General features: G+C 51.4%; 1 protein-coding gene and 1 pseudogene across 3 annotated transcripts in view; one reads left to right on the forward strand and one right to left on the reverse strand.

Moving 5' to 3' along the window:
- Positions 1–27: 27 nt before the first annotated feature.
- Positions 28–24971, reverse strand: part of TRPV2 (transient receptor potential cation channel subfamily V member 2) — a 29336-nt gene continuing 4392 nt past the window's right edge. Inside the window, exons 1-15 of one of the 3 annotated variants that reach the window (XM_019641544.1) lie at positions 19052–19143; positions 16857–17093; positions 14600–14733; positions 12733–13026; positions 11822–12120; positions 9829–10002; positions 9239–9394; positions 8527–8622; positions 7568–7638; positions 6926–7091; positions 4730–4796; positions 4285–4622; positions 3181–3308; positions 2187–2266; positions 28–234 (exon numbers count right to left, since the gene is read on the reverse strand). In XM_019641544.1, the coding sequence (XP_019497089.1) occupies positions 149–234; positions 2187–2266; positions 3181–3308; positions 4285–4622; positions 4730–4796; positions 6926–7091; positions 7568–7638; positions 8527–8622; positions 9239–9394; positions 9829–10002; positions 11822–12120; positions 12733–13026; positions 14600–14733; positions 16857–17056 (2289 nt within the window). In that variant the 5' untranslated portion in view covers positions 17057–17093; positions 19052–19143 and the 3' untranslated portion in view covers positions 28–148. Of the gene's footprint in view, positions 235–2186; positions 2267–3180; positions 3309–4284; positions 4623–4729; positions 4797–6925; positions 7092–7567; positions 7639–8526; positions 8623–9238; positions 9395–9828; positions 10003–11821; positions 12121–12732; positions 13027–14599; positions 14734–16856; positions 17094–18641; positions 19018–19051; positions 19144–24971 lie in introns of those variants that run through there. The other 2 variants (XM_019641543.1, XM_019641545.1) reach the window with 2 other exon arrangements.
- LOC109382173 (protein S100-A10 pseudogene) lies at positions 21544–21884 on the forward strand (annotated as a pseudogene).

Consider the following 24971-nt stretch of genomic DNA (forward strand, 5'->3'; position numbering starts at 1 on the left):
ACTGCTCATATAATGTTTCCAGGAGAGTCAGTCATGAGAAAATATTTATTTATATTTGCCATTAAAGTTCCCTGGAGCCAGAGCCAGCAGGCAGAGCTGGAAATATTCCCTGGTTCTGTCCTGCCTGCCTCCTGCTGCGTCTGGCCCATCAGTGGGACTCCAGGGGCTGGAGGGGCAGATGGTCTTCCTCCAAGGCACTGTCCTCCCCGGGCTGGGCAGGGTTCTTCACGGTGCCTGTAAATGGGATGAAAAGCACTGTGACTTGGTCCTTGGGTGTGTCCCCAGGAGGCAAGTGCTAGGGAAACAGGAGGAGGCCATAGCCATGAAACAGGACATCATGACCTGTGGACAGCAGGATTCTGAAGTCCCCAGCAATCCCTCTCTCTGCCTCCCTTCTTCCGCAAGCATTTCCTGAACTCCTGCCTTGTGTCAGTGAAGGGCCTCCTCCTAGGAGCTTCAAGTCTCTAGAGGTGACAGGCTTCTGTATTAGAAACCAGAACACCTGAGATTTGCTGAAAAGCTGGAGGGAAGTGAGAGTTAGGTGTTCAGAGAGTTCATAGGAGAGAGGGGACCCAATCCATAGAGGAGGTGTCAGATTTGGACACCCAGAGGAGCAGGAAGGGCATTTGCAGCAGAGACAAGAGCCAAGGAAAGCAAAGAACAAGAAGCACTGTAGACAGACTGGCTGTCACATGGAGGGAGGTGTGGGGAATGGGTTGGACAACAGTTTTGGTTCTTCACCTCCACACTGATGAGTATGGCCTTCCAGGCAGTGGGAGGCATATTGTAGTAAAGACTGTGTGTAGTTTTGTCTACATAGAGGAATTGGAGTGGGATAAACCTGGAGCAGAAAGACTTGTCTGGAGGTCAGGGTGCAGGCTGAGCAGCCCTGCAGAATCAGGAGAAATGAGGGGCGAGGGCAGAGGAACCAAGTGGCTGCTCAGGCAATCTGGAGGACACTCAGCATCAGACAGAGGATGTGGGGGCAGAAACCATGAAGGCCTCCCCATTGGGGGAGGAGGGGGGGTTACGTACATGTTATCTGGCGGAGCAGCCCCAAGGCTGTTCCTGTTGGGGGTGTTCAGTTGGAGGCCCCAGGAGGCAGTGGGGTGTGGGATTGGGGTGTGGAAAGCTTGGGGCAAGAGGAGGAACAAGGTGACTTTCAGAGTCTTGGCAGTGAAGTGATGGGGCAGCAGAACTCAGAATTAAGGGAGACACATAGAGAGGGTAGGCAGGAAACATAGGTTTGTGAGGGCCTTGGTTAGGGACCCAGGAGCCTGGGAAACCAGTAGGCTTTGGAGCAGGAGGCCAGGGGAGTTCCCCTGCACAGCAGTCATGGGTGACACAGGAGGCTGTGGTAGGAGGGGTAGGGGCTATAGGCACAAGCAAGTGGAGTCTGTTCGATAGTGAATGAAAAAGGAGGGGAGGAGAGCTAACGGAAGATGTGGACGGTAAGGTAGAAGCTATTGAAGGTTCCAGAAATGGCATGCTGTGGAGAGAGCTAATCCTTGGAATAGGCACCACTCTTGGTGGGAAGCAGCAGGGTGGGGATAGGAGGGGCCATTGCCACACTATGCCATATTAATGGAGAAGATGCAGGCCATGAGAGGTGGGAAAGGCACAGGAAGTGCCTTCCCCTCAGAGATGTGGGAGCTGGAGTTGGGAAGAGGCTGGGGGCTCGTGCAGTGGGGAAAGCTGAGGTGCTCAAGTTAACAAGGCTGACCAGGACACAGCCAGTGGGGGCTCGGGGAGATGCCACTTAAGCTATGGGCTGGGTAGGGGGCCCTCCCTAAGTTGGGTCTCCAGGCTCAGCCCAGGACTGGCACTTGAATGGGCAAAGGGTGCAGTGGATTAGAACCTGCCAGGAGGTGGGGATGGGGATGAGGAGGCAGGAAGTAGGACAGGATGAAGGCTGGGCTGGTGAAAGTACTAACAGCTTCAGAGGTCTTCCCAGGTGACTGCCTGAAAACAGGCCAGCTAAGAGGTGAGGGTGGAAAAGACTGGAAGGAAGCACCACTTTAAGGTGGTCAATCCTTTTAAATGAGTGGAGCTGGGGAGTGACCACAGCAGAGATCCTGCCCCAGACTCTCCGTGGCTGTGTGGTCAAGCAGGCAGACAGATGGACACACACACACACGCACACAAACACGTGCACACACACTCTGCCTCTCACCAAGGCTACTCACCAGCGACGCCTGGCCCTGAAGGCTCCTCACACACCGTAGGCAGCGTCTTCTCCCAGGCAGCCCAGTTCACTTCCTCCACCCTGAGGACGACAGAGCAGCTCTGAGGCTACAGGATGCCAATGGTGCAGCCTCCTTTGCTCCAGGAGAAGGGCCCCAGCTCCCGAGTGGGTGGACTAAGCAGACATTCCAGTGAACAAAGGGACTGCAAGGAGGTGGGGTTTCTCTGCCCTCCTCCACAGGACACTGGGCCACCCACTATCCCCCCTGAGCCCTATCCTTGCAGCTATCAGCCTGCTGCCCTCTGGGCCAGGTGCCCACATGGAAGAACAGGCATCTGTTCCCTTCAGACTGTTCACAGTGACCTGAGGTTTCCTAAACATCCAGAGAAGAGTTCCAATCAGGTGTGCCTTTGTGTTCTTGCGTTCTGGGGCCTTATGTGGCTACTCTCTACATGCCTAAGACCCTCCCTTCTCCTTGCTTAACTGTTGCCTCATGAAAATGTGTTTCTAGCTGTGCATCTGTCACCGGGTTTCCTCTCTCAGTACCCATGCCTTCCCTGGCCATGGAACAGTTTGTTCTCTGTGGAAGGGTTGTAGCCTCCGTGGCCAGGTGGGCGAGTTGGGAGGGCAGAGCAGACCAGCCAGGGCAAGACAGTGTGCTATAACCTGAGGGTCCCTCTGGCTTCTTGGCCCCCTAACTGTACCCCGTTTCAGGCCAGAAGGATAGTCCAGGGGCCACCAGGGAGGGACCTTCATTTTCAGCCAGTGGGACAGGCAAATGGGCAGACAGGTAGAGCACCAGGCAGTGACAACCCCAGGCCTATGAGATCCAGCATCCCTGGCTTCACCTGTAATGGGGGGGCGGGGGAGGGCAGAGTCCCCAGCACTCCTAAACCCTGCCTTTCCCAGCAGCCCTGGGTCCTGGCAGTGGTCCCCTGGTTTTCAGAAGACTAAGGCTGGTGGCACCAGCTGCTCTCCCCTGCCATCTCACTCACCTGAAACACCAACGCTCATCGGGGCTTCCATCCGGCCTGGTGCCAACTGTCAGCATTGCACCTGCCCGCTGCTTCTTCCTCTTGCACCACCAGTAGCCATTCTCCATCTCCAGGACTGAGATGGCTTTCTGGGGACAAAGGACATGTCAGACAGGGCAGCCAGGAAGATGCAACACAGCACTTTCCATTATAACCCAAAGTCCATTAAGCACATGGATTGGAATCCACTCCAACTTTTGATGACTTATGTGGTGTGAGGCCCTGAGGCCCTCTGAATCTCAGTTTCCTCACTTAAAGACTGAGACACTGTGTCTGGTAGTTCGGGAGAAGCCAGCAAGTAAAGAGTGCTCAGCAATTACTTGCTGTTGCATCATTATAGGTTCCAGGATTTCATGCCACCTGGTGCAGATATTCATTTGCTCTACCCCACACATGTGCCTGCCTGCTGGCACACGAGCTAGGAAGGCCACAGAACTTTGCAGGTGAGGACTCGGAGGCTCAAAGAAGACAGGGGCTAGCCCAAGGTCAACAGTGAATTGGTAACACACTCAGCCTTCTGGGCAAAGTTCTCCCTGCACCAACTGCCCAGACCTACCCCCCACCCTTCCCACGTCAAGAAGCAGCTCTTGCTTCCACTGTAGGTGGGTGTCATATCAGCCCCCAGCTTCAGGGACCTCTAGTCCCCCAACTCCTGCAAGGTGGGCCAGGCACAGGATTGCACACCTGCCTGCCTCGCCCACCACACTGCCCCCGTTTAACATACGATGAACACAGAATGGGAGCTCTATGAGGCAGACTTTGTTTTTTCTCTGCTGTGTACTTAGAACCTAGAACTGTGCCTAGCCCCATTGCAGGCACTCAAGAAATACTTAATAATAATGATGCTGATAATAACTAACACACTGAACACCCACTGTGTGCCACACACTGTCCTAATAAGATGTAAGCTTATTAGATCCTCACAGCAACCCTATGAAGGAAGGAGTGGCTGATGGAGACCCTGAAAGGGTGAGGACTGGCTCCAGGGGCCCAGCTCAGCTGAGTCCCGCCCACGCCTCACTGGGCCCAGAACTCAGGGAGGTGGAGAGGAGCTTCCCGGGGCACCTGCAGCTTCCAGATGCTCCAGCTGTCAGTGGCGACGCTGTTGACAGTCTCGCTCATGAGGGCGATGAGCATGTTGAGCAGCAGGACGTAGGTGAGCAGCACGTAGGCCAGCAGCAGCAGCAGCACCACCCCGCGGAAGCGCAGCTGGTTCTGGAACTCCAGCTCACCCATGCCGATGGTGAACTTGAAGAGCTCCAAGGCGGCATCCAGGATGCCGTTGTACGGGGCCGAGCTATCCTTCTCACCTTCCTGGCCTGCCCGGGGCTGCACTGCCTTTGTGGCATTGGGGTGTGTGGGGACCCCGGGACCCCAGGCCTCACGGCTCAGACTCTCCAGGGCTGCAGGGGAATAGAAGGGAGTCCTCATCCAGGGGAGATCAACAGGCAGACTTGAGGGAGTACAGGGTGGGCCAGGGTTGGGCAGGGGTCACAGGGAGGGCTTTTACCTACAGCGAAGCCGAAGAGGAAGACTAAGTAGACCAGAAGGAAGCGGAGCAGGTCCCGCAGGATGACCTATAACACACGTGCCCAGGGGTGGGTGGCTGGGCCACCAGACATGACCCCGTACCTCTTCCTTGACCCTGAGCATGGGTTTCCATGTACACCCCACCCCCTCCACACACACAAACATGTGCATACAATGGGCCCTATGGAGCTACACTGAGCTGAAGGGTCTTTAAAAAATCTACATGAGATCACACAATTTTCTTGCTTGAAACACTCCAGGGTCAAAAAATTAAACACAGAGTTACCATATGATCCAGCAATTCCACATCTGGATATATACCCAAAAGAATTAGAAGCAGGAACTCAAACAGATATTTATATACCCATGTTCATAGTAGCATTATCCATAATAGTCAAAAGGTGGAAGCAACCCAAGTGTCCACTGATGGATGAATAGATAAACAAAATGTAGTATATCCATACAATGGAATATTATTCAGTCTCAAAAAGGAAGGAAATTCTGACACATGTTACAACATGGATGAACCTGGAGGATATTATGCTAAGTGAAATAAGCCAGTGACAAAGGAACAAAACTGTATGATTACATTTTTATGAGGTACTTAGAGTAATCAGATTCATAGAGACAGAAAGTACAGTGATGGTTGCCAGGGACTGGGGAAAGGGGGAGGGAATAGGGAGTTAGCTTCGAAGGGGTACAGAGTTCCAGTCTGGAAAGATGAAAAAGTTCTGGAGATGGATGGTGGGGATGGTGACATAACAATGTGAATGTACACTTAAAAATGGCTAAAATGGTAAATTTTGTTATATATGTTTTTCCACAATTAAAAAAAATTCTTAGAGGGCCAGCCAAATGGCTCAGTTGGTTAAGAGCTTGCTCAAGAGTGCGAGCTCTGAGCAACAGGGCCACTGGTTTGATTCCCACATGGGTCAGTGAGCTGCACCTGAGCTGAGCTGCCAACAGGTGGCAGGATGGCTCAGCTGGTGAGAGCACGTGCTCCTAACAGCAAGGTTGCCTGTTTGAGATGGTGGGCTACGTCCACCTGCAACTAATGACTGAACTCGGCACCTTGAGCTGAGCTGCCGCCTGGGTGGCTCAGGGGATAGAGGGTGCACTCTTAACAACGAGGCTGCTGGTTCGACTCCTGCATGGGATGGTGGCTAGGCCCACCCACAACTAATTGAACACAGTACCTTCAACTGAGCGGTGTGACTGGACTTGGAGCTGAGCTTGCTGCGCCCTCTACACTAAGATTGAAGGACAACAACTTGGCTCTTCCCCTTCCCTGATTTCCCCAACACTGTTCTGCTCCCCCAATTCCCCAATAAAATCTTGAAAAAGAAAAAAAAAATGGGTTTAAAAAAAAATTTTTTTTTAAACCTTCTGGACCTCTAGATCCGCCTCTCTCTCCCTCACTCTCCCCAGCCTCCTCACTCTGTCTCAAGCACTCCAACCTTGTTCTGCTCCTGGCCTTTTTCTTTGCTGTTCCCTTTGCCTCAAATGCTTCTTTCTTGAGTCTGTGCTGAATCACTCTTTCAGGCCTTAACTGTTCACTTCAAAGAGGCCTTGCAGACCACCCTATCTGAAGCACCCTTTGCCCAGTCACCCTCCATCACATTGTGCTATGTATTTCCTTCACAGTATTTGGCAGTCTGGAACATTTACATTTGTTTTCTTAGTGTTTTCATTTCCCCTACTAGAATGTCAGCTTCAAAAGAGCAAGGCCTTGTCTATTTTGTTAGTGAACAACACTTAGAATAGGGCCTGACCCATAGTACGTACTTCCTAAACATTTGTTGAATAAATAAATGAATGCAGACACATCCATATGCCCAGATGTCCCATGGCACAGGCACACAGGTGAGCTTGTGTGCATTGTCTCTGCTCCTTTGGCGTGCAAGGATGCATGTGGCTCCCGTGTGGGCACTTGCAAACATACGTGCAAGTGCTTGCTTACACATGCAGAGTGAGAGCAGGTGTGTGCACACTCACACTCATGCTTACATTCAGCAAGTATCTGGGTGCGTGATGCACAGGCAGACATGCTCATGTTCTCCTCTGCCCAGGTTAGCTGTGGAAGGTGCCTGCCTGCTGAGGCCCAAAGGAATCCCACTCGAGTATGGGATCTAGCCATGGCCAGTCTGGCTGCAGTGGGGCAACCCCTGCCTCTCACCTTCTGGATCATGACACTGTAGATGCCTGTGTGCTGGAAGCCACGTGTATAGTAAAGCAGGTTCAGCCAGCCCAGCGCCAGTGAGGACACAAGCAAGGGCAGGTACCACTCGATGGCCAGGAAACACAGCACCTGAGAGAGCACCGTGAGCAGGGCCTGGACCAAGCTGTATGGGGGCAGAGTCCGAGTCAGCTGCAGGCCACTTGGCAAGGCCCCCTGGCTCCCACTGGCCAGCGCTAACCACCACTGCCTCTCCCATGACAGTCTGGATTAGAAGTCCTCCACCTGTCTGGACCCAGTCAGGTCCTGACCTCCATCCCAGGCAAATTATTTAACCCCTGTGGGCCTCAGTTCCCTCCCCTGTAATACAGGGGTAATAGTAACCGTGCCTGAGCATTTGTGAGGATTCAACAAGACAAGACATGTAAAGAGTTCAGGCTCCACAGGTGCATAGCAAGAGCTCGGTGAATGATCTACAACGGTGGGAGTATAGCAAGCCCCAGGCTGGACAGTCGGACTCCTGAGTCTGGCCTGTGCTCTGGTTCCAATCCCTTGGAGCTCCCTGGCCCTGGGTCCTCCCCGCTAAAGCCTGCCTGGTGTTCTCTGCCTGAGCTGAAGGAAGAGGAGTGAGGCCTCACGTACAACAGGATTTCAAAGTAGCTGTCCATGAACGAGATCCAGATGAACAGACGGCGTCTCCAGAAGCACCACAGCTGCAGCAGGAGGAAGGACAGGGAAGTGAAATTGGTTTTCCAGGTCACAACAGCAGCCCTGCTGCCCCTCGGGGCCTGAGCCCAGCCTCCCACCATGCTCCCTGCGTGCTGGCCATGTGGGAGCTTGGCCAGGACCACATTGGGGGCTCTGGCAGCAGCTTTAACTTTTTGGAGGGGTTCATGAATTTTGCTGATGGCTAACAAAGGTTTGGACCCTGTTTCCAAAACATTTGGACCCTGTCTGTAGCAACCCACAGACACCCAGGTAACGCCAGGGGCCTCCTGGCTCCTTGTGGACCCAAATGAAGAACCCATGCACTACATATGATGAGGGGAAGAGCGCATTCCCTCACTCTCCCTGCCTCCCAGGGACCACCCTGTACACCAGCCAACCTGGATTTGGTGCCCAGGTTCTGCCCCTTCTGAGAAAGTCTCAGTGCCATGGCCCGGCCCGTCTCCTGCAAGCTTGCAGCATTTTCAACTGAAGAGGTCCTGCTGGGGGTGCTGGGCTGAGCCCCACCTGCCCCCACTCTTCTGTGCTCCCTAGGTGAGGAATGCCCCAGCCCAGGGACCTGGAGGGGGCTTTTAGCTCGAGTCCCTGGGAGCAGAGCTGACACTGCCAAGGACTCATAGGAGCCATTTTCTACCCTGTGAACACCTCAGAAAGCATAGCAGGGAGAGTACCCAGCCCCAGAAGGCAAAGCCTTCAACTGCGAGGAGGCAGGTCAGGGTTCAGCTATCGGATTTGGTGTCCCCATAAATGAAGGGACTGTGGTTAACTCACTCTGAGGCTCCTTGTAGTTCTAGGTTTGCTCCTGGGGGGCTGGGAGCCAAGTGGAGTGTGTGTGTGTGGAGGGGGAAGCGAGGGAGCTTGGGAGGAGCACTTACCTGGCCTATGAGGAGGTAGATGCCCCCAAGCAGGATCAGGATGTGGCCTAGCAACAACAGGGAGTTTCCAGCTGTCACTTTCACGGAGAAGACGGCCTGTGAAGAGATACTTGGGTAGGACCTAGGGTCCCCACCAACAGCGCACCTTCTGAGAGCCAGAGCCGAGGGCCCATTCTAAGCCTGAGCTGTGGGGAGGCCACTCGAAGCAGCAGAGGGAACATGGGCTCCGGGGCAGGACCCCTGGATTCTAGTATATTGAGAGGCACAGTGCATAGCAGTTGGGAGCAAGGGGTTGGGAGCCAGACTGGGTTCAGATCTCATCTCCACCACTAACAGCCTGTGTGACCCTGGGTAAATTACTTAACCTATCTGTGCCTCCTTTCTCTAACTGTAAACTGGGGATGATAATAGTTCATCATCTCAGAGGGTTGTTGTGAACATGAATTAAATAAGTTAATACATGTCAATCACTTAGAATACTTCATCATATATGGTGTGCACTAAGTATTGATTATTACTGTTGTTCTTCCTGTGGTGCTGGCATCCACACTATCACCAGCTGGGTAAGAGCTTGGGCATATCACTCAAGCAGTCAAACCCTCAGCATCAGAATTTGCAGGGTGGAAGTGGTAATCCCTGCCCCAGCTTCTCTCTGGACTGGTTCCAGGAGGCCTCCCCAGGATGTGCCCCGCCTCCCCTGGCCTGGCCTTGCCTTCTCCAGGGCAGGCTGGTGGTAGGTAACAGCAGTGAAGATGAACATGTAGACCAAGTAACACAGGAAGTTGAAGAAGAACCTGGGGATGAGCAGGTCCCATTTCGCCTGCAGCAGTTTGTTCAGCGGCTCCAAAACCACCATTCGGTGTCGGTGCTGGGGTGGAAATGTGCGAGTCAGGGTCCATTCATCAGGTATGCATAGGGGCCCACTCATGCTGGCCTCAATGCAAGGGCCAAGAGAGGGAATGGAGGGGAGAGGATGGGGAGCCCCATGTGACCCCTCCCCACCTGCCCCCACCACACTGTCATGGCTAAGGAGTGACCCAGGGCCTCTCCTTCCGGTCCAGAGCAGGTGCTGGCCAACAAGAAGCCCTCAGTGGTAGCCACCAGGACCCTGATATGATCTCCACTCGAGTAAGACAGGAGTGTGGAATGAGTGTGGGCCCAACAGCTGGAGTCAGGATGTGCAGCCACACCCCCACTGGCACAGGAATGGAGCAGGTGTGGTCCAGCAGACAGTCTGAGTTGTGGACCTTGCAGAGAGCTCTGCCAGGCCCCCTCCATTCACCCCCACCCCTGCAGGCTCACCGGGCTTCTGCAATGAAAGGCGATGACTTCCAGCACTGAGTTCTCCTCCCAGCTGTCCACAGAGGCCAGGTCATACAGTGACACCCGCACAGGCCCGTAGGACCACTCAGTGAACTTGCGGGAAAAGGGCTGGTACGGTCCCGAGAACTCCCGTTGCAAGATGTGTCTGAAAATCTGCAGGGCAGGCCACGTGAACTTGGGTGCTTGACCACCTACCAGCACTGACTGGGTATCTGGGAAACACTCAGTACCCAACATAGCTGCCCACTGTCTGCAGAGCTGCAGCAAACACATGCACACACCCTGTACAGGCAGGTCCTTGTGTGTATAAACATGCTCAGCCACAGTGTAAACATTCCTACCAGCCCACATATGTCCAGGTCTGCCAGTCAGCATGGCTCTGCCTTCCCCACTCCTGCCCCTTGGCCTCTTGCGTGGCCACATGGCAGAGGGCTCTCCAGCCCAGAGGTCCTTAAGGACTCTTGAGATCAGAGGCTACCAGCTGCCCACAGCAGTCAGAGTCCAGAGTTTTCAACAGATCAGAAAGGGTCATTAACCCAAACAGGTGAAGAAGTAATTTGGTTTCACAAATGAGGACTGGTGGGGAAGGGAGGACCAGGTTGGGGAGCGGCCTCCATAGGCCATACAGCCATCCTCCAGACAACAAAGAGAGGTTCCCACATACCAGGAATCTTGGAGGGCAGGAATAAAACAGCAAAACTTCTACTTATGTTTATTGTTATCTTAGCCTTCAGAAATACCTGAATTTTAAGCATAGGGCCCTGTGTAAATTGCACGGGTGTGCACGCATGAAGCCAGCCCTGGTAGTAAGGATCAGACAACTGGTAAGCCATTTGGAAAAAGGGTAGAGCTGGATCGTGTTTACTATTTAGACCAAAATGACTTCCAGGTAAATAAAATTTTTAGGCATTAAAAATGAAACTGCAAAAGTCTGGAAGAAAATAAGGATATGGAATAAACACACACAAAATGGTATAGATATATATTCTCGTAGAAGGATTAAGCAATGGCAAAACCAAGGAACCCTAAAGGGAAAGATAATTACATTCATATACATAAAAATTTAACAATTCTGTGTGGCAAAAAAATACCATAAAAGTTATTTTAATTTGAACTGGGAGAAAAGTTCGGAACTGCTATAGTAAACAAAATGCTAATATGTTCATTATAAAGAATACTTACCGATCAAGATGAAGAAAACTTAATAGCAAATTTAATAGCAGAATAGGCAAGTATATGAAAAGACTGTCTCCCAATCAAGAAACCGAAATGACTTTTTAAAAAAATCCCTGTGTTGGGCCGGCCGAGTGGCTCAGTTGGTTAAGAGCTGGCTTGGGACGCCAGAGGGCCCCGGTTTGGATCCCACATATGAGGGCCAGTGAACACTGCCCTCCACAGCTAAGATCCTGAACAACAGCTCAACCTGGAGCTGGGCTGCCATGAGTCGCTGGCGACGGCGTAGGCTGCAGTCCCTGTGGCAGTGGGTTGCCATGGGCTACCGTGTGTAGCCAGCAGCCAGTGTGAGCGGCCAGCAGCCGCAGTGAGCGGCCAGCAGCCGCAGTGAGCGGCCGTCCAGAAGCCGGCGACTGATCTGCCTCGCCCTGGAAGAGCGCAGTGATGGTGCCAACTTGGGCAAGTGAAGCAACGTCCTCCACAACTAGATTGAAGAACAAGACGACAGCGACTTGTCTGTTCCCCTTCCCCAATCCCCCAGCACTGTTCCCATCCCCCCAATTCCCCAATAAAAAAAAAATCTTTAAAAAAAAATCCCTGTGTTTTAAATGTAATATATTAGTTCAGATATAATTTATCAATAAATACACACATGCATGCTGAAAACGTTCTTACTAATAGGAGTGTTCAGTTGAAAAGTGGGGAAACCGATCTAGACCACCACCTCAGGCTCTTTCTATAGAGATCTCAGGGTGAGTCCTGCTGCTTCTTGGGGAAGAGAAGGAAACCAGCCACTCACCTCGATTTTGCCTTCCTTGGCGGCCAGCTTCAGGGGCGTGAGGCCCTGCAGGTTGGGGATGTCCTCAAGCTGCACGGTGGGGCAGAGGCTGGCCCCAGCTTGAAGGAGCTTGTCGTACATCTGGGTCACCAGTTTACTATTCTCAGCCGAGTTGTCTGCGATCATCACCAAGGCATGCAGGACTGTGTTGCCTAGTGAGTCGGTGGCCTGCAGGCTGGCAGGCTGGTTCGTGTTCTTCAGAAGGTAACTCACTATATCCCACTGCTTGGTGCACGCCGCCAGAGAGAGGGGTAGTTCACCTGGGAGCCAAGAAGGCAGCTTGGGCCTCAGGCCTCCCAGCTTCCACCTGCCTACTCCTCACACTCTTTGGACAGAAGGCCAGGCCTCCTTGGAATGGGTCAAGCACCCATGGGAAAGGATGGAGCACAGTTTCGGGGTCCCAGGCCCCAATGTAGAGCAGCTGTGCCTTCTCCTATGAGTGCTAGTAAATGCAGCCCTGTGGATGCTGACACAAGGGAGAGGAACCAAAGCTCTTTTCCATCAGAAGGAGAAGAACAGGGGCCAGCCACCAGGGTCCCCATCTCCCCTGCCTCTCTCTTTTCTTCAGCAGAGCCCAGGCCCACTGCTGTCTAACATAGATGCCCTTTAGCCAGGCCCTGTCTGGTTGAGTCTTGTCACATGCCAGTTCTAACAGCCATTCCCCAGCCCTGGTCCAGGCATGTGTGTGTGGCAATCTTCCTTGGCCAGATAAGGGCAAACATCTCTTAAGACAAACTGTTTTTGCAAGCAGCCTAGTGATTAGAAACATGGGCCTCGGGGTCAGACAGACCTGGTTTGAAGGGCCCACTCTACCACCGATTAACCGTGTAACCCCACTCTGTGCCTCAATTTAACCAAGAAAGACTGCTCACCAAAATAGAAACAAGTCCCTTGGCTTTTCTTCTGGAAAAAGTAGCCGCAGGCCCGGGCATGCACGTCAGCACCGTTCTCCACCAGGAGCTTCACACACTGCAGGCTCCTCTTCTCAATGGCGATGTGCAGGGCACTGTGGCCTCGGTAGTACTCATCTGTGCACTGGGCATTCACCAGGGGTGTGGGATTGCCTGAGTCCCGGTCGATCTGCAGCAGTGGCAGGATGCAGGCATTGGTCCCATCCCGAAGGTTCAGCATGGCCTTCATCAGGCACGTCTTCCCCGTGGAGCCCTCTGTGGGAGAAGGGGAGGGGAGGGGCACCAGGGTGCTTAGGCTGGAGTGGCTGGGCTGCCTGCCAGCCTGTACAGTGAGCCCAGGCTCCAAAATGCTACTGGGGAGGATAAAAACAGATTGCCACAGATGATCCGTGGAAGCACAGCTATGATACAGGTTATTAAGTTTCCACTGACTACCATTTCTGCCCTAGAAATTGTTTCTAAGACATAATTTGTCCTACGTGCAATGTTGTCTATACAAGAACATTTGAAGCGGTGTTTGTTACGTAGCTCCACCACTTAATGGCTCTGTCTCCTCAGGCAAGTCATTTGGCCTCTCTTAACCTGTTTTTCTCAGTGTAAAATGGGAATATTCCAGGGTTATTGTAAGGGTCAAATAGAATTATACACAAAGTGCTTAGCACACAGAGGGTCAGACACACAGTATTGTTGAGGCCAAAAACTGCAAACAACCTAAACGACCAATAATAAGGAATCAGTTAATGAAATTATGGTAAATCTACACAATGGAAAACTCTGCAGTTGTAAAGTGACTGAGTTAGAGGTATGCATACTGAAATGGAAAGTACTACAAGATGTAGTATATTGGGGAAAAAAGCACATTACAAATTAGTATACATGGCACAACCCCATTTAGTAAATCCAGAGGGTGCCAAAAAAATGTATACACATTTTAAGAAAGGAAAAAACTCTATTAAAATTGTAATACTCAATATATACCAATAACAAAAGATGAATACAAGTCACATTTGACTTCTCAATTACAAGAGGTGCTCAAAGTGGTTACCGTCAGCATCATTTTAATACAGTTTCTCCTTTCTTAAAATGTGTATACATTTTTTTTGCACCCTCTGTATATACCTAATATATTTAAATAGTTTGAAAAGATGTATCCCAAATCATTAACAGAGGTCCAAGATGACATACTTTTTACCTTCAGCTTTATGCATTTCATTATTATTTGAATCTTTTGGAATGCACAAGTTATTTTTCCAATCAGTCCAAACAATAAAGATATTTAGATTTTGGGCAAAGAGTGCTCTGAGATGGGTAAAGTATATGATATGTGCATTAGATCTCAACAATGTTGTTATTTAGAAAGAAAGGAAGAAAGAAAGAAAGAAAGAAAGAAAGAAAGAAAGAAAGAAAGAAAGAAAGAAAAAGAAAGAGAGAAAGGGAAGGATGGAAGGAAGGAAGGAAGGAAGGAAGGAAGGAAGGAAGGAAGGAAGGAAAGAAGGGAGGGAGGGAGGGAGGGAATGCACTGAGGACGCCCACAAGGATCCATTCAGCCATTGAAATGGTTTGGGGTGGTAGAGGTAGTCCAGGAGCTGGTGGGTGGGTAGAAGTGGTAGGCACGGCCAGAACTGTAAGCCACATCCTTGGCTATGTCAACAAGGCCCCCCTGCAGCCATTCCGGCAGGAGGGCTGCTAAGGGCACTCCCCGCTTTAAAAAAGAAAGAAAAAGAACACTAGCCCCTTGGCTCCTGACCATGGTCAAAGCCCATCCAGCCAGCTCAGTCTCAGCACAGCTGGCAAGACACGGCGGCTCTGGCCTGCAGGGCAGGCTTACCTGTGTATGCCGAGTCGGTGAGATACTTGCTGCTCCGGCAAAGGTACTCTAGTAGCCCAGCCAGTTCCTCGGGGACACCTCGGGCAGCCACGCTGAAGAGTAGGTCACGGTCAAAGCGGTTTGGGTCTGGTTGGCTGCAGGAATGTAGCTTGTGAATGATGCTGTAAAGGAGCCACAGGCCCCCCAGAAAGCTCCCCATCTCAAGGAGCCCTATGAGCACTGTGTACCCCGCAGGTCCAGGAGCCCCATGGGAGCCTTTCTGAGGGCCTCTGCCCTCCCAGGGCAAAGCAAGGAGACCCCAGATGCTCAGAGCCCCAGAAGGGGAGGGGGGGGACTGTCCAAGGCTCTAGCTCTCAGCATTCCTGTGGCTCCAGGCATCACAGATGTTTCACAGCATCGGGTGCTTATCATTCGCTAGGTGCCTTGATAATCTTACAATAGGCTCATTATCCCACAGGGTCAATTTCAGCACAGGAATTTGTCATGGCTCCTGAGCTGGGATCCAGGTCAGGATGGGGCTATAGGATGTGCCCACAGGCTGTTGGGGGCTGTATGCACTGCTGGCCTCGACAAAGGAATTAAGAAAAGTCCCGTGTCCTCTCAGAAACCACTGTTGGGCTAATAATGGAGTATCTGCACCTTTAACCCTCACTTCAGCCCCGGGGGCAGGAATCTCTACTTTTTCCACTAGACAAACAAGGAGAAAAAGTCACTTCCCCAAAGTCACAAGGTGGCAGAATGGGGCTCCCTTGGGGGCTGTCTAACTAACTCCAGACCCTGACTCTTAACCCCAGAGAAACTCTAGGCTGGGCAGACAGGTTTCTCAGAGACATGTGGACCCAGCACTGAAACTTACCAGATGTTCACCGGGGTTTTATTGAGAAGCCACACTTCCGGGAAAGGTCCCAGCAGGGTCCTTTTAGCTCTTCAGAATCTAACAGTGTCTGGTGACAGGGAAGGGGAAGGAGTACCTCCTCCTGGACATGTCACACTATTCACAAACACAAGCTCATTGTGGGGCTCCCAGCACCATGACCAGCATATATGAAGGGACAAACAAAGGGAGGGGTGCTATTTGACACTTTAGGGACCCTCAGGTCCTAGCTTCATGGCTCCCATGGAATGGGCCAACCAAGTAAGGTTGTTGACTTTGATGAGTGAGGGGATTGTTGGGATCGGTCGTGTCCTAAGCCATATTCACATGACGGGGCCAGGCCCTGCCTCCTCTACACCAGGAAGTTGCATGTCTGCCTGGCCTGGTCAGATGCATCATCATCTGCCCAGCAGACCACGTGGCCACAACATGACCAAGAGGGCTCTGCGTCTGACTAGGGAGCCCTGTGGGTAGTCCACTCAGGGGAAGTGGCTATTTGGACAAAGTATTTCCTGTCGCAGGCTGATATCATAGTCTTGGGGTAGGGAAGCCCACAAGGGCACAGACTGAGACACCAAAGGGCATCAAGGGGCCCACTCGGCCTGTCTAGCAGGCTACCCAGCTCCTAAAAGCCTTGCACGCACCCTCTCCTGCCCTGGTCTGAATCTGACAGTGCTCCTCCAGCACAAACAGTATAGGGGGCTCTGGGCTGAAAAACCAAGGCTGGTGGCTGTGTCCCAGGCATGAGGAGGAAGGAAGGGGCTTCCTTGACAGAGTCCTGCCTGAACCATGAGGATTCTCCTGGTCAGACCTCATATGTCAGACCTCACACTGAGGGGGATGCCAGGTGCACCCCCCACATACACCCGCAGGGCTAGACGTGTCACTCCCAGCAAGAGTAGGCTCACACAGTCTAAACTGGTAGAGACCACAGGATGATCAAAGTGAAGATGACTCCCAGGAGAAGCCCACCATCCACAATCTCCAGAGTCTACATCCCCTGGGCAACAGGTTCAGCCTTGGAGCAGAACCCAGGAGCTCCTGGGACATTTTTAGATGTCCTTGACTCTCTTGTCAGATTGGAGTGTGATTCCTGCTACCATCTGTCACAGGGACCATGACAGGGTGGGGTCCATGGCACAAACAAGGAGGATGCAAGGGTCAGTTGAATACTTGGAGCTGGAAGAGTATGAAGAAGAAGAATACTACCTCAGAAAGCAAAAGGCCAAGAATAAGGAAGGTTCCAGAAGGAACCACCCCAGAAAGCAGAGCAGAGTTCAGCCTGTCAGACCCAGGAGCCATCAGAGCCTGATGAAGGACCCTGCAGGGGTGCTCGGCTGTAAGTGAGGGGCCCCAGGGCTGCACCCCCATTTGCTGCTTCACCTGAAAACTCTCTTTCGGAAGTAATCGAGATTCACGTTGATCATAGGGGAGAAGTTCCGGTCCTCATGCTGGAATGGTGACTCCATGGGGGCCGGCCCATCCCCAGGGCCCAGCTTTCCTTTGTCCATATCAGCACCATCTTCTTCACCTCCATCGTATGTCTCCAGCCTGAAAGCAGCAGGGCTGGAGGGTGAGGTCATCCTGAGGTGTGGAAGCTGCTCTGTCCAGCTGGAACCTCTGTGGAGACAGAGATGTGAGAGTCCCCTCTTTCCTCCCAGCCTCAGGCAGGGGTAGGAGGTCTGGCTGGGGTTGCAGAAAGAGAAGTTTAGAAGCTAAGTACAATTAGAACCACCCACTGTGCGGAGCTCAGCCCAACAGGAAGGGGAGAGGAGGGAGGGAGGCAGAGGGTGAGGAGAGGGAGGGAGGTTCCTGGCTTGAGGATGGCCTTGGGTCCTAGACTAGGGTAGGAACAGGGACTCAACAGGTCTGCCTCTTTGACATTGTCCCATTGGAAGGGCCATGATTGTGCCCGACTTTCCCTCCAGGACTTCCTGATATCTGAGAGGCCACAGCTCCTGGTCCAGGGGTAACAAATGTTTGCATCAACAGCACAACCCTTACTCTACATGACATCTTGTCTAGTGGTCAATATTCACAACAGATAAAAGTGTCGTTGTAGGGTGGGGGCGGGTCACTCAACCTCTCACTACAGAGAGAGGGCGCTCTGGGGGAAACCGATGGAAAACCACTAGTCTATCAAACCCCTGATTTTGTTGCCAGGACAACTAAGGCACAAAATGGGGAAGTGACTTTCCCAAGGTTGCTAGCTGTTGGCAGAGCCTGATCTAAAACCACCTCACCCTACCATGACGTCCTCTTCAGTTCTTAATATCTTTTGGGGCCCATCTGTACTTTCAGTCTGACTCATCTCTGAAAGCATCAAATGCCACCTCTCTGTGCCTTAGGGTGTCTAGGGGCTTCAGAGTTGGGAGGGAGACTCTTTGCTGGCTGCCCAAGCACCGTCTGACAGGCAGCCCCACCTCAGGCCCTTGACAGGGCTCTGTAAGCTCAGTTGACAGCACTATCTCACCCTCCCAGGAGAACTGAAACCACAGCTCCCATTGCATGGCAAGGGGTAAGCCACGGTGGGGGGTGGGGGCGAGAGGAAGTCCCTGTGCACAGCAGAGGGTAGGCGCAGAAGACGAAAAGCGTCAGAAATGGGTGGGGAGATAGCAGGGTGGGACAGGGGAGCAGGGAGCAGAAAGAGCACGGGGTTGGGAAGTGGAGAAGATGGGGTGGTGGCAGGGCCAGGGCCCTCTAGGTCCAGCTTCAGGCTCCCCCAGCCCTGGGGAAACTGGGTGGAGGATTTCTCACAGAAGCAGGGGAGGTGGGGACCTGGCTGACTGCCTCAACATGCAGTTTTGACCCACCATCTTTCTACCCATCCTGGGGCTTTCTTCCTGAGACAGACACTATTTATCTGGCTTATGTCCCCACCCCACCCCATTCTGCCTCCCTGGCTGCTCAGCAGCCCACCACTCCCAAACCTCAGCAGCAACAGCTGTCTGTCCAGCCCCTGCCCACCCCCCCACTGGAGCCCCCACCCACATCGGTCAGGAAGGAAGGGGTGTAGCAGTCCAGGTAGAGAGAGCGGGAGCCCCACTTAGACCCTGGACCAGGGCTACAGAAGCAAGGAGCCCATTTGGGGACCCCAACCGGATCATTCACTGTCAAGCTTGGGGGCCCGGCCCCTCAGAAACCCCCGGAATTGCCCTTCTGACTTACCCCTCACGGCTGAGCTAGGGTGTGGCAGCCGTTGGCTGCCGGCTCTGAGATCCCGCAGCCTCTGAGGCGGCGGGGGCTGCGGGAGGAAGTGAAGCCTGGAGGGGCGGCAAGCCCTGACAGCCCAGGAGCTGCAGCACCTCCCCAGCCTATTGGGAGCTTGGGCTGACGGACTGTCGTCTCTCGGTGTTCCACGCCCTCAGCCCACCAGGCCAGCCTGCGTGGTGGCGAGTGGAGATTAACTCCTCAGTCAGGACAGGGTGGCCTTCAGGGACTGACCATCTGGATCACTGGCCACACCCTGCTCTGGGAGACACGCCCCATCTCCCCCCAACTCTTACTGTCTAGTCACTGAGACCCAAGATGGGGGCGGTGGGGTAATCAGAGGCAAACCTCTGGTGCTGGAGCATTACCTCCACTGGGAGCTGGCGTGGCGGGGGTCCTGCCCCACTACGCTGAAATCTACTTCTCCCTTTTCTCACCGCAGCCTCTTAACTGACATGTGGCTCAGACTGAGAACTGGCTGACCCATCACAAGGCAGAGAGAGCTGATGTGGATGGCCCACAGCAATAGGAGAGGCTCAGTTCAGCACGTGCCCCTGGGAATGCACCCCTTCCACCCACCCAACAGTTTGAGGGGACTTCCCCATATCCTGGGGACTCCCCAAGGTCACTAGCCATGGACCCTGAGGATTGGACTTCCCCTAGTTAAGGGCGCTTCCAGCATGGATGGGGTGCGGTGGAGGGGGCAGAGAAACAGGCTTGTATTGCCCTAGTGGACTCAACCCTGGGGTTTGGAGACACAGTCACCATCCAGGTAGCCCTAGGTGCTTCCCTATCTTTCATACCCTAAAACACAAACCATCAGCAAGCCCCCTCTACCCCTCCCAAACCCCTCCCCCCCCACACACACCAAATTCACCAAATTTATCTATGTCTTTGCCTGGTCCAAGCCACTATCATCTCTCCCCTGGGAGACTGCAGCCACCTCCAGACAGGTCTCCCTGCTTCACTTCTGCACCACTCTCACCCTCAAAATTCATTCTCCTTACAGCAACTGGAGTGCTCTTCCAAAAATGAAAACCGGATCAACTCATTCACTGGCTTAAGTCCCTCACTTCCAACCAATGGTTTCCCCAGGTGTTTAGAATAAAATGCAAACTCCACAACCCTGTACAATCTGGATGTCCTTCTCCACAACTCCACCTTCATCTCTCATTGCAACCCTGTCTTGCATGTTATACTGTAGACCTGTGCTGTCAATATGATAGTCACTAGCCACAATGGCTATTTAAATGTAAATCAATTATAACAAAATTAAATTAAACATTCAATTCTTCAGTCACAGTAGACACTTTTCAAATGTTCAATAGTCACATGTGGTTGGTTAGTGGCTACCATATTGCACAGAACAGGCACGGCAATTTTCCATCATCACAGAGAATTCTATTAGGACTATACTAGATATTCTGAACACATTTCAGTCTCTCTTCTGTTGCCTCTGAGCCTTTGCACAAGCTGTTCCATCTGCCAGGAACCCTCCCCCTGCCACACACATAAACATTAACTACCCCTGCTCCCACCAACTCCTATTCATCTGTTGCCTCTCCATTTAAACAAAACTTTCTCTGGGCAGCCTGTTGTAGAACTTAGGCTGGGTTGGAGGTCCCCACTATGTGTTCCCATGACACTTTGTACTTCTCTGATCATAACTCGTTACCCATTATTAACATTTATTAGGGCCGGCCGAGTGGCGCATTGGTTAAGAGCTGCCTTGGGACACCAGAGGGCCCCGGGTTGGATCCCACATATGAGGGCCAGTGACACTGCCCTCTATAGCTAAGATGCTGAAAAACAGCTCAACCTGGAGCTGGGCTGCCATGAGTTGCCGGCAACCACGTAGGCTGCAGCCCCTGTTGCAGTGGGTTGCCATGGGCAACCGTGTGTAGCCAGCAGCCAGCGAGAGCGGCCAGCAGCCGCAGTGAGTGGCCGTCCAGAAGCCGGCGACTGATCTGCCTCACCTGAGAAGAGCACAATGATGGTGCCAACTTGGGCCAGTGAAGCAACGTCCTCCACAACTAGACTGAAGAACAAAACGACAGCAACTTGTCTGTTCCCCTTCCTCCAATTCCCCAGCGCTGTTCCCATCCCCCAATTCCCCAATAAAATCTTAAAACAAACAAACAAACAAACAAACATTTATTAATTGTTTGGCTTCACCTTTAATAATAACAAATGCCTACTGAGCACTGACTATGTGCTTTCTCATACACTGCTGGTAGATTATAAAATGTGCAGCCACTTAGGAAAAGAGTCTGGCTGTTCCTCAAAAGATTAAACAGAGTTATCATATAACCCAGCAATTCCACTCAGGTATGTACTCAAAAGAAATGGAAATACATATCCACACAACACTCGTACACAAATGTTTACAGCAGCAAATATTAGCCAAGTGGAAACAACCCAAATGCCCATCACCTGATGAATGGATAAACAAAATGTGGTCTCTCCATACAGTGGAATATTATCCAGCCATACAAAAGGAATGAAGTACTGATCCATGCTACAACATGAATGAACCTTAAAAAAATTAGGCTAAATGAAAGAAGCTAGTCACAAAAGATCTCATATTCGCATGATTCTGTTTATATGAAATGTCCAGAATAAGGAAATCTGTGGAGAAAGAAAGTAAATTAGAGGCTGCTTAAGGCAAGGGGATTTGGGAGGAAATAGGGTGCTAACAGGTACAGGGCTTCTTTTTGGGGTGATGAAAATATTCTAAATTTGATTGTGATGGTGGTTGCACAATTCTGTAAATATACTAAAGACTTCACTGACCACGCACCCCAGCCAGCCGAGCCTCCCTGCCACGCCTCTGGCCAAGACTTCAACAGACCTCACCAAAATGTCGTCTCCAATGGAACATGCCATAGAATACATGATTTTCGTGTTTCACTAATTTGCTGGGGATAAAGGCTACTTAACAAAAGAAGACCTGAAAGTATTCATGGAAAAGGAATTCCCTGGGATTTTGGAAAATTAAAAAGACCCTTTACCTGTGGACAGAATAATGAAGGACCTGGACCAGTGCTAAGATGACAAAGTGGGCTTCCAGGCTACTTTTTGCTAATTGCTGGGTTCACCATTGCGGACAACGATTATTTGGTGGTACACATGAAGCAGAAGGGAAAGAAGCAGGCAGCATTGAGAAATTACTCCCACCCTGGTGAGAGTTCTCCCAAATGATCGCTTAAGGAATCTCTGCCCCAAACTTCCCCCTGTATAAGGATTACATGTGCAGATTGGGATCCTTAGAAAATGTACAAATAAAATCCTACCCTGGGCCAGCCAAGTGGCTCATTGGTTAAGAGTTGGCTTGGGAGCGCCAGCTCTGAGCAGCAGGGCCACCGGTTTGGATCCCACATGAGGACCAGTGACACTGCGCCCTCTACAGCTAAGATGGTGAACAACAGCTTGACTTGGAGTTGGGATGCCATGAATCACCGGCAATGGCGTAGGCTGCAGTTGGGCTTCAGTGGGCTGCAGTGGGCTGCCGTGAGCTACTGTGAGTGGCTGGCAGCCAGCATGAGCAGCTGGCAGCCGGCAAGAACTGCTGTGAGTTGGCCATCCAATGGCCAGCGACCGATCTGTCTCAGTCGGAAAGAGTGCAATGATCACAATACCAACATGGGCCAGTGAAGCGGCATCCTCCACAACTAGACTGAAGAACAAAAGAACAGCAACTTGCCTGTTCCCCTTCCCCAGTTCCCCAACACTGTTCCCCTCCCCCAGTCCCCCAATAAAATCTTTAAAAAACAAAAAAACAAAAACAAACCACCAAAACAATTCTACCCCCATTTGACAAAAGAAAGAAAAGTCAATTAAAGCCAGATAAACATTTGACTTTTATATTGCTTGCATCCATTTGTCCTCAATAAATAAATTCCTATTTTAGTTCCTAAAACAAAAGAAAAACAAAAGACCACTGAATGCTTTAAATTGATGAATTTTATGAGAATTATATATATATATATATATATATATATATTTTAAAGGCCTCTGTGCAGAGACAAATTCCTGTGTTTTTAGGGGGGAAATTAATCAAGAGAAGAAGCAAAGCTTTCTTAAACCCAATGTCATCGGAACCATATTTTAAGAAGCTTCACCCAATAAATTCTCCACACAAGGAAAATCTCCCCAAGCAGCCTTTATGCAATATCTTTCCTATGCATTTCATTTCACACTTAGTCACTTTTTGTAAAGCAATGTTTCTTTTATTTAGATTTATTTTCAGAATCAATTTTAAGAAAAACAAGAGAGAGGTCACAAAAAATGTGTCAGAGATATGCTTTGGAGAGGGGAACTAAGGGTCACGGATGGGATGGCAACTTACTTTTCAGTATCATTTGTACTATTTGAATTCTTTACCATTGGCTTAAAAAAAAAAAACACCAAATACAGGCATCCCTGCTTTTTGAAAGTTCACATTACACCACTTTGCTTTTAGGAAAGCCCTACATTAGTACCTGTTTTTGCTAACCAAAAGAAATCTGAAGAGGATTTTTGCTTTTACAAAAAAAGGCAAAAGAGAAAATTGCATTCAGCATGTTTTTCAGTGAGCCGTTATAGAGGCTGTCCACACCAAGCAGTGAGAGTGGCCACCAAGCTCCTCCTGGGAACTACCCTCAGCATCACAGCATCAGGTGCCATAGCTTTGAACTGTGTCTGTGAGCATCTGTGCTTTTTCTCAGTTTTGTGCATCCGTTAGCAAGTTGTGTCATAAGGTATCAGAAAAGCCTAACAGAGCTCGTAAGGATGTTAAGCTTAGCATAAAACTGGACATAAGTAAGCACACAAATATGATTTGGCAGGCTATTTTTGGATTTGGGAATGCTCAAAATTTTTTCCATATAAAATAATGGTAATTGCTCCTTTGCTTTACACCATTTCAGCTTACGAAAGTCTCCATAGGAACGCTCTACTTTCAGATAGTGGGAGAAACCACTATCTGAATCCAACTCAAATGTGCAAGAGATGTCTAAAGTCTGTGCATAATTAATGTGAATACTAAAGAGAAGTGTGAGAGAGGGTTTTGGAGTCTGGAAGGCAGGAATTGCTCTGGTCTTACAGAGAAGGAAGGGTGGTACTTGGGGGGAAGAAGGTGGACAAGCCAGAGCCTGCACCTACAGACTTTGCTTTTCCTCGTGCTTACTCCAAAACTAGGTCCAGAGTCTGGGCTGGGCCATGTTTACTGGCCAGATGCAGCCTCCCTGAGCAGTTTGTGTCTGAGATTGATAAAGAGATAGAAACAAGCCAGCTTAGTAGGCTAGACAGGCTTCCTGCAAATGGGGAGACACAGACAGATGAGCAGGCTCACAGTGGGGAGGAAAAAAATGCTAGCTAAGGTGGCCTTGGTCCTCAGAGAGACAGGAGCCCTTAGAGGGCCACCCAGGCCAAGGGCACCTCCTGGAAGAGAAGGGGACTAAAGTCTTGCTGGTGTGGGCACAGCCTGTCTGGCCTGAGATAATTTTTGCTCTCATGGAAAGTGCTCTGTCCTTTCCCACACCACCCCAGGGAGCCCTCTGAGTCCCAGAGGCCACTGCTCAGCCAGGCCCGGATGTGTGGTGTCTTTCTCCCAGGACCCAGAAGAGCCACAGCCAGGCCTTGGGCCAAATCTGGGAGCCCCAGCTTGAACCCATAGCCTCTGGGGAATTTCCCCAACCTTGGGCTGATGCTGGGCCCATTTGCAAGAACCCCTGTTATTAATGGATATCTGGTTTTTCTACCGAAAAGACTAGGAGAAAGGGATGTTCTACCATCTGGGAACCCAGAACAGAGAAAAAGTGGGGGGAGCTGAGATAAAGATGGGGCCAAGAGAGGAGGCTCCTGCCAGTCACAGAGACACAGTCAAGACAGAGAAGACAGAGACTGAGGCCTAGATATCCAGAGACAGGACAGGTCAGAACCTGCGGCAGAGACAAGGAGAAAGACCAGGCGCAGGCAGAATAATCAGTCTGTGCCAAGGAAGCATCACATAGCCCAGACTGAGACAAGGATGATATGGGCGGTGTCTGAGGTCGAGCCAAAGAACCTCGCGGTCCAGCCCCGAGGATGGATGCTGGGGCTGCAAAAGGCCGGCCGTCTTGCCCACCGCCGCCCCCCATCGCCTACCCACAGCGTCCCCAGGATCCCATCCCACCGCGCCTCAGATACGCCTCCCCACATACCCTGGCCCCAGCCGCTCCTCTCCCACTCTGCCACCCCACCCCCTCCCAGGGCTCCTCTAGCCGTATCTTTCTCCATCCCAACTCCCCCACCCGCAGCCGCTCCTCA

This window comes from Hipposideros armiger, unplaced genomic scaffold, assembly GCF_001890085.2.
Source record: "Hipposideros armiger isolate ML-2016 unplaced genomic scaffold, ASM189008v1 scaffold_61, whole genome shotgun sequence".
Lineage (NCBI taxonomy): Eukaryota > Metazoa > Chordata > Mammalia > Chiroptera > Hipposideridae > Hipposideros > Hipposideros armiger.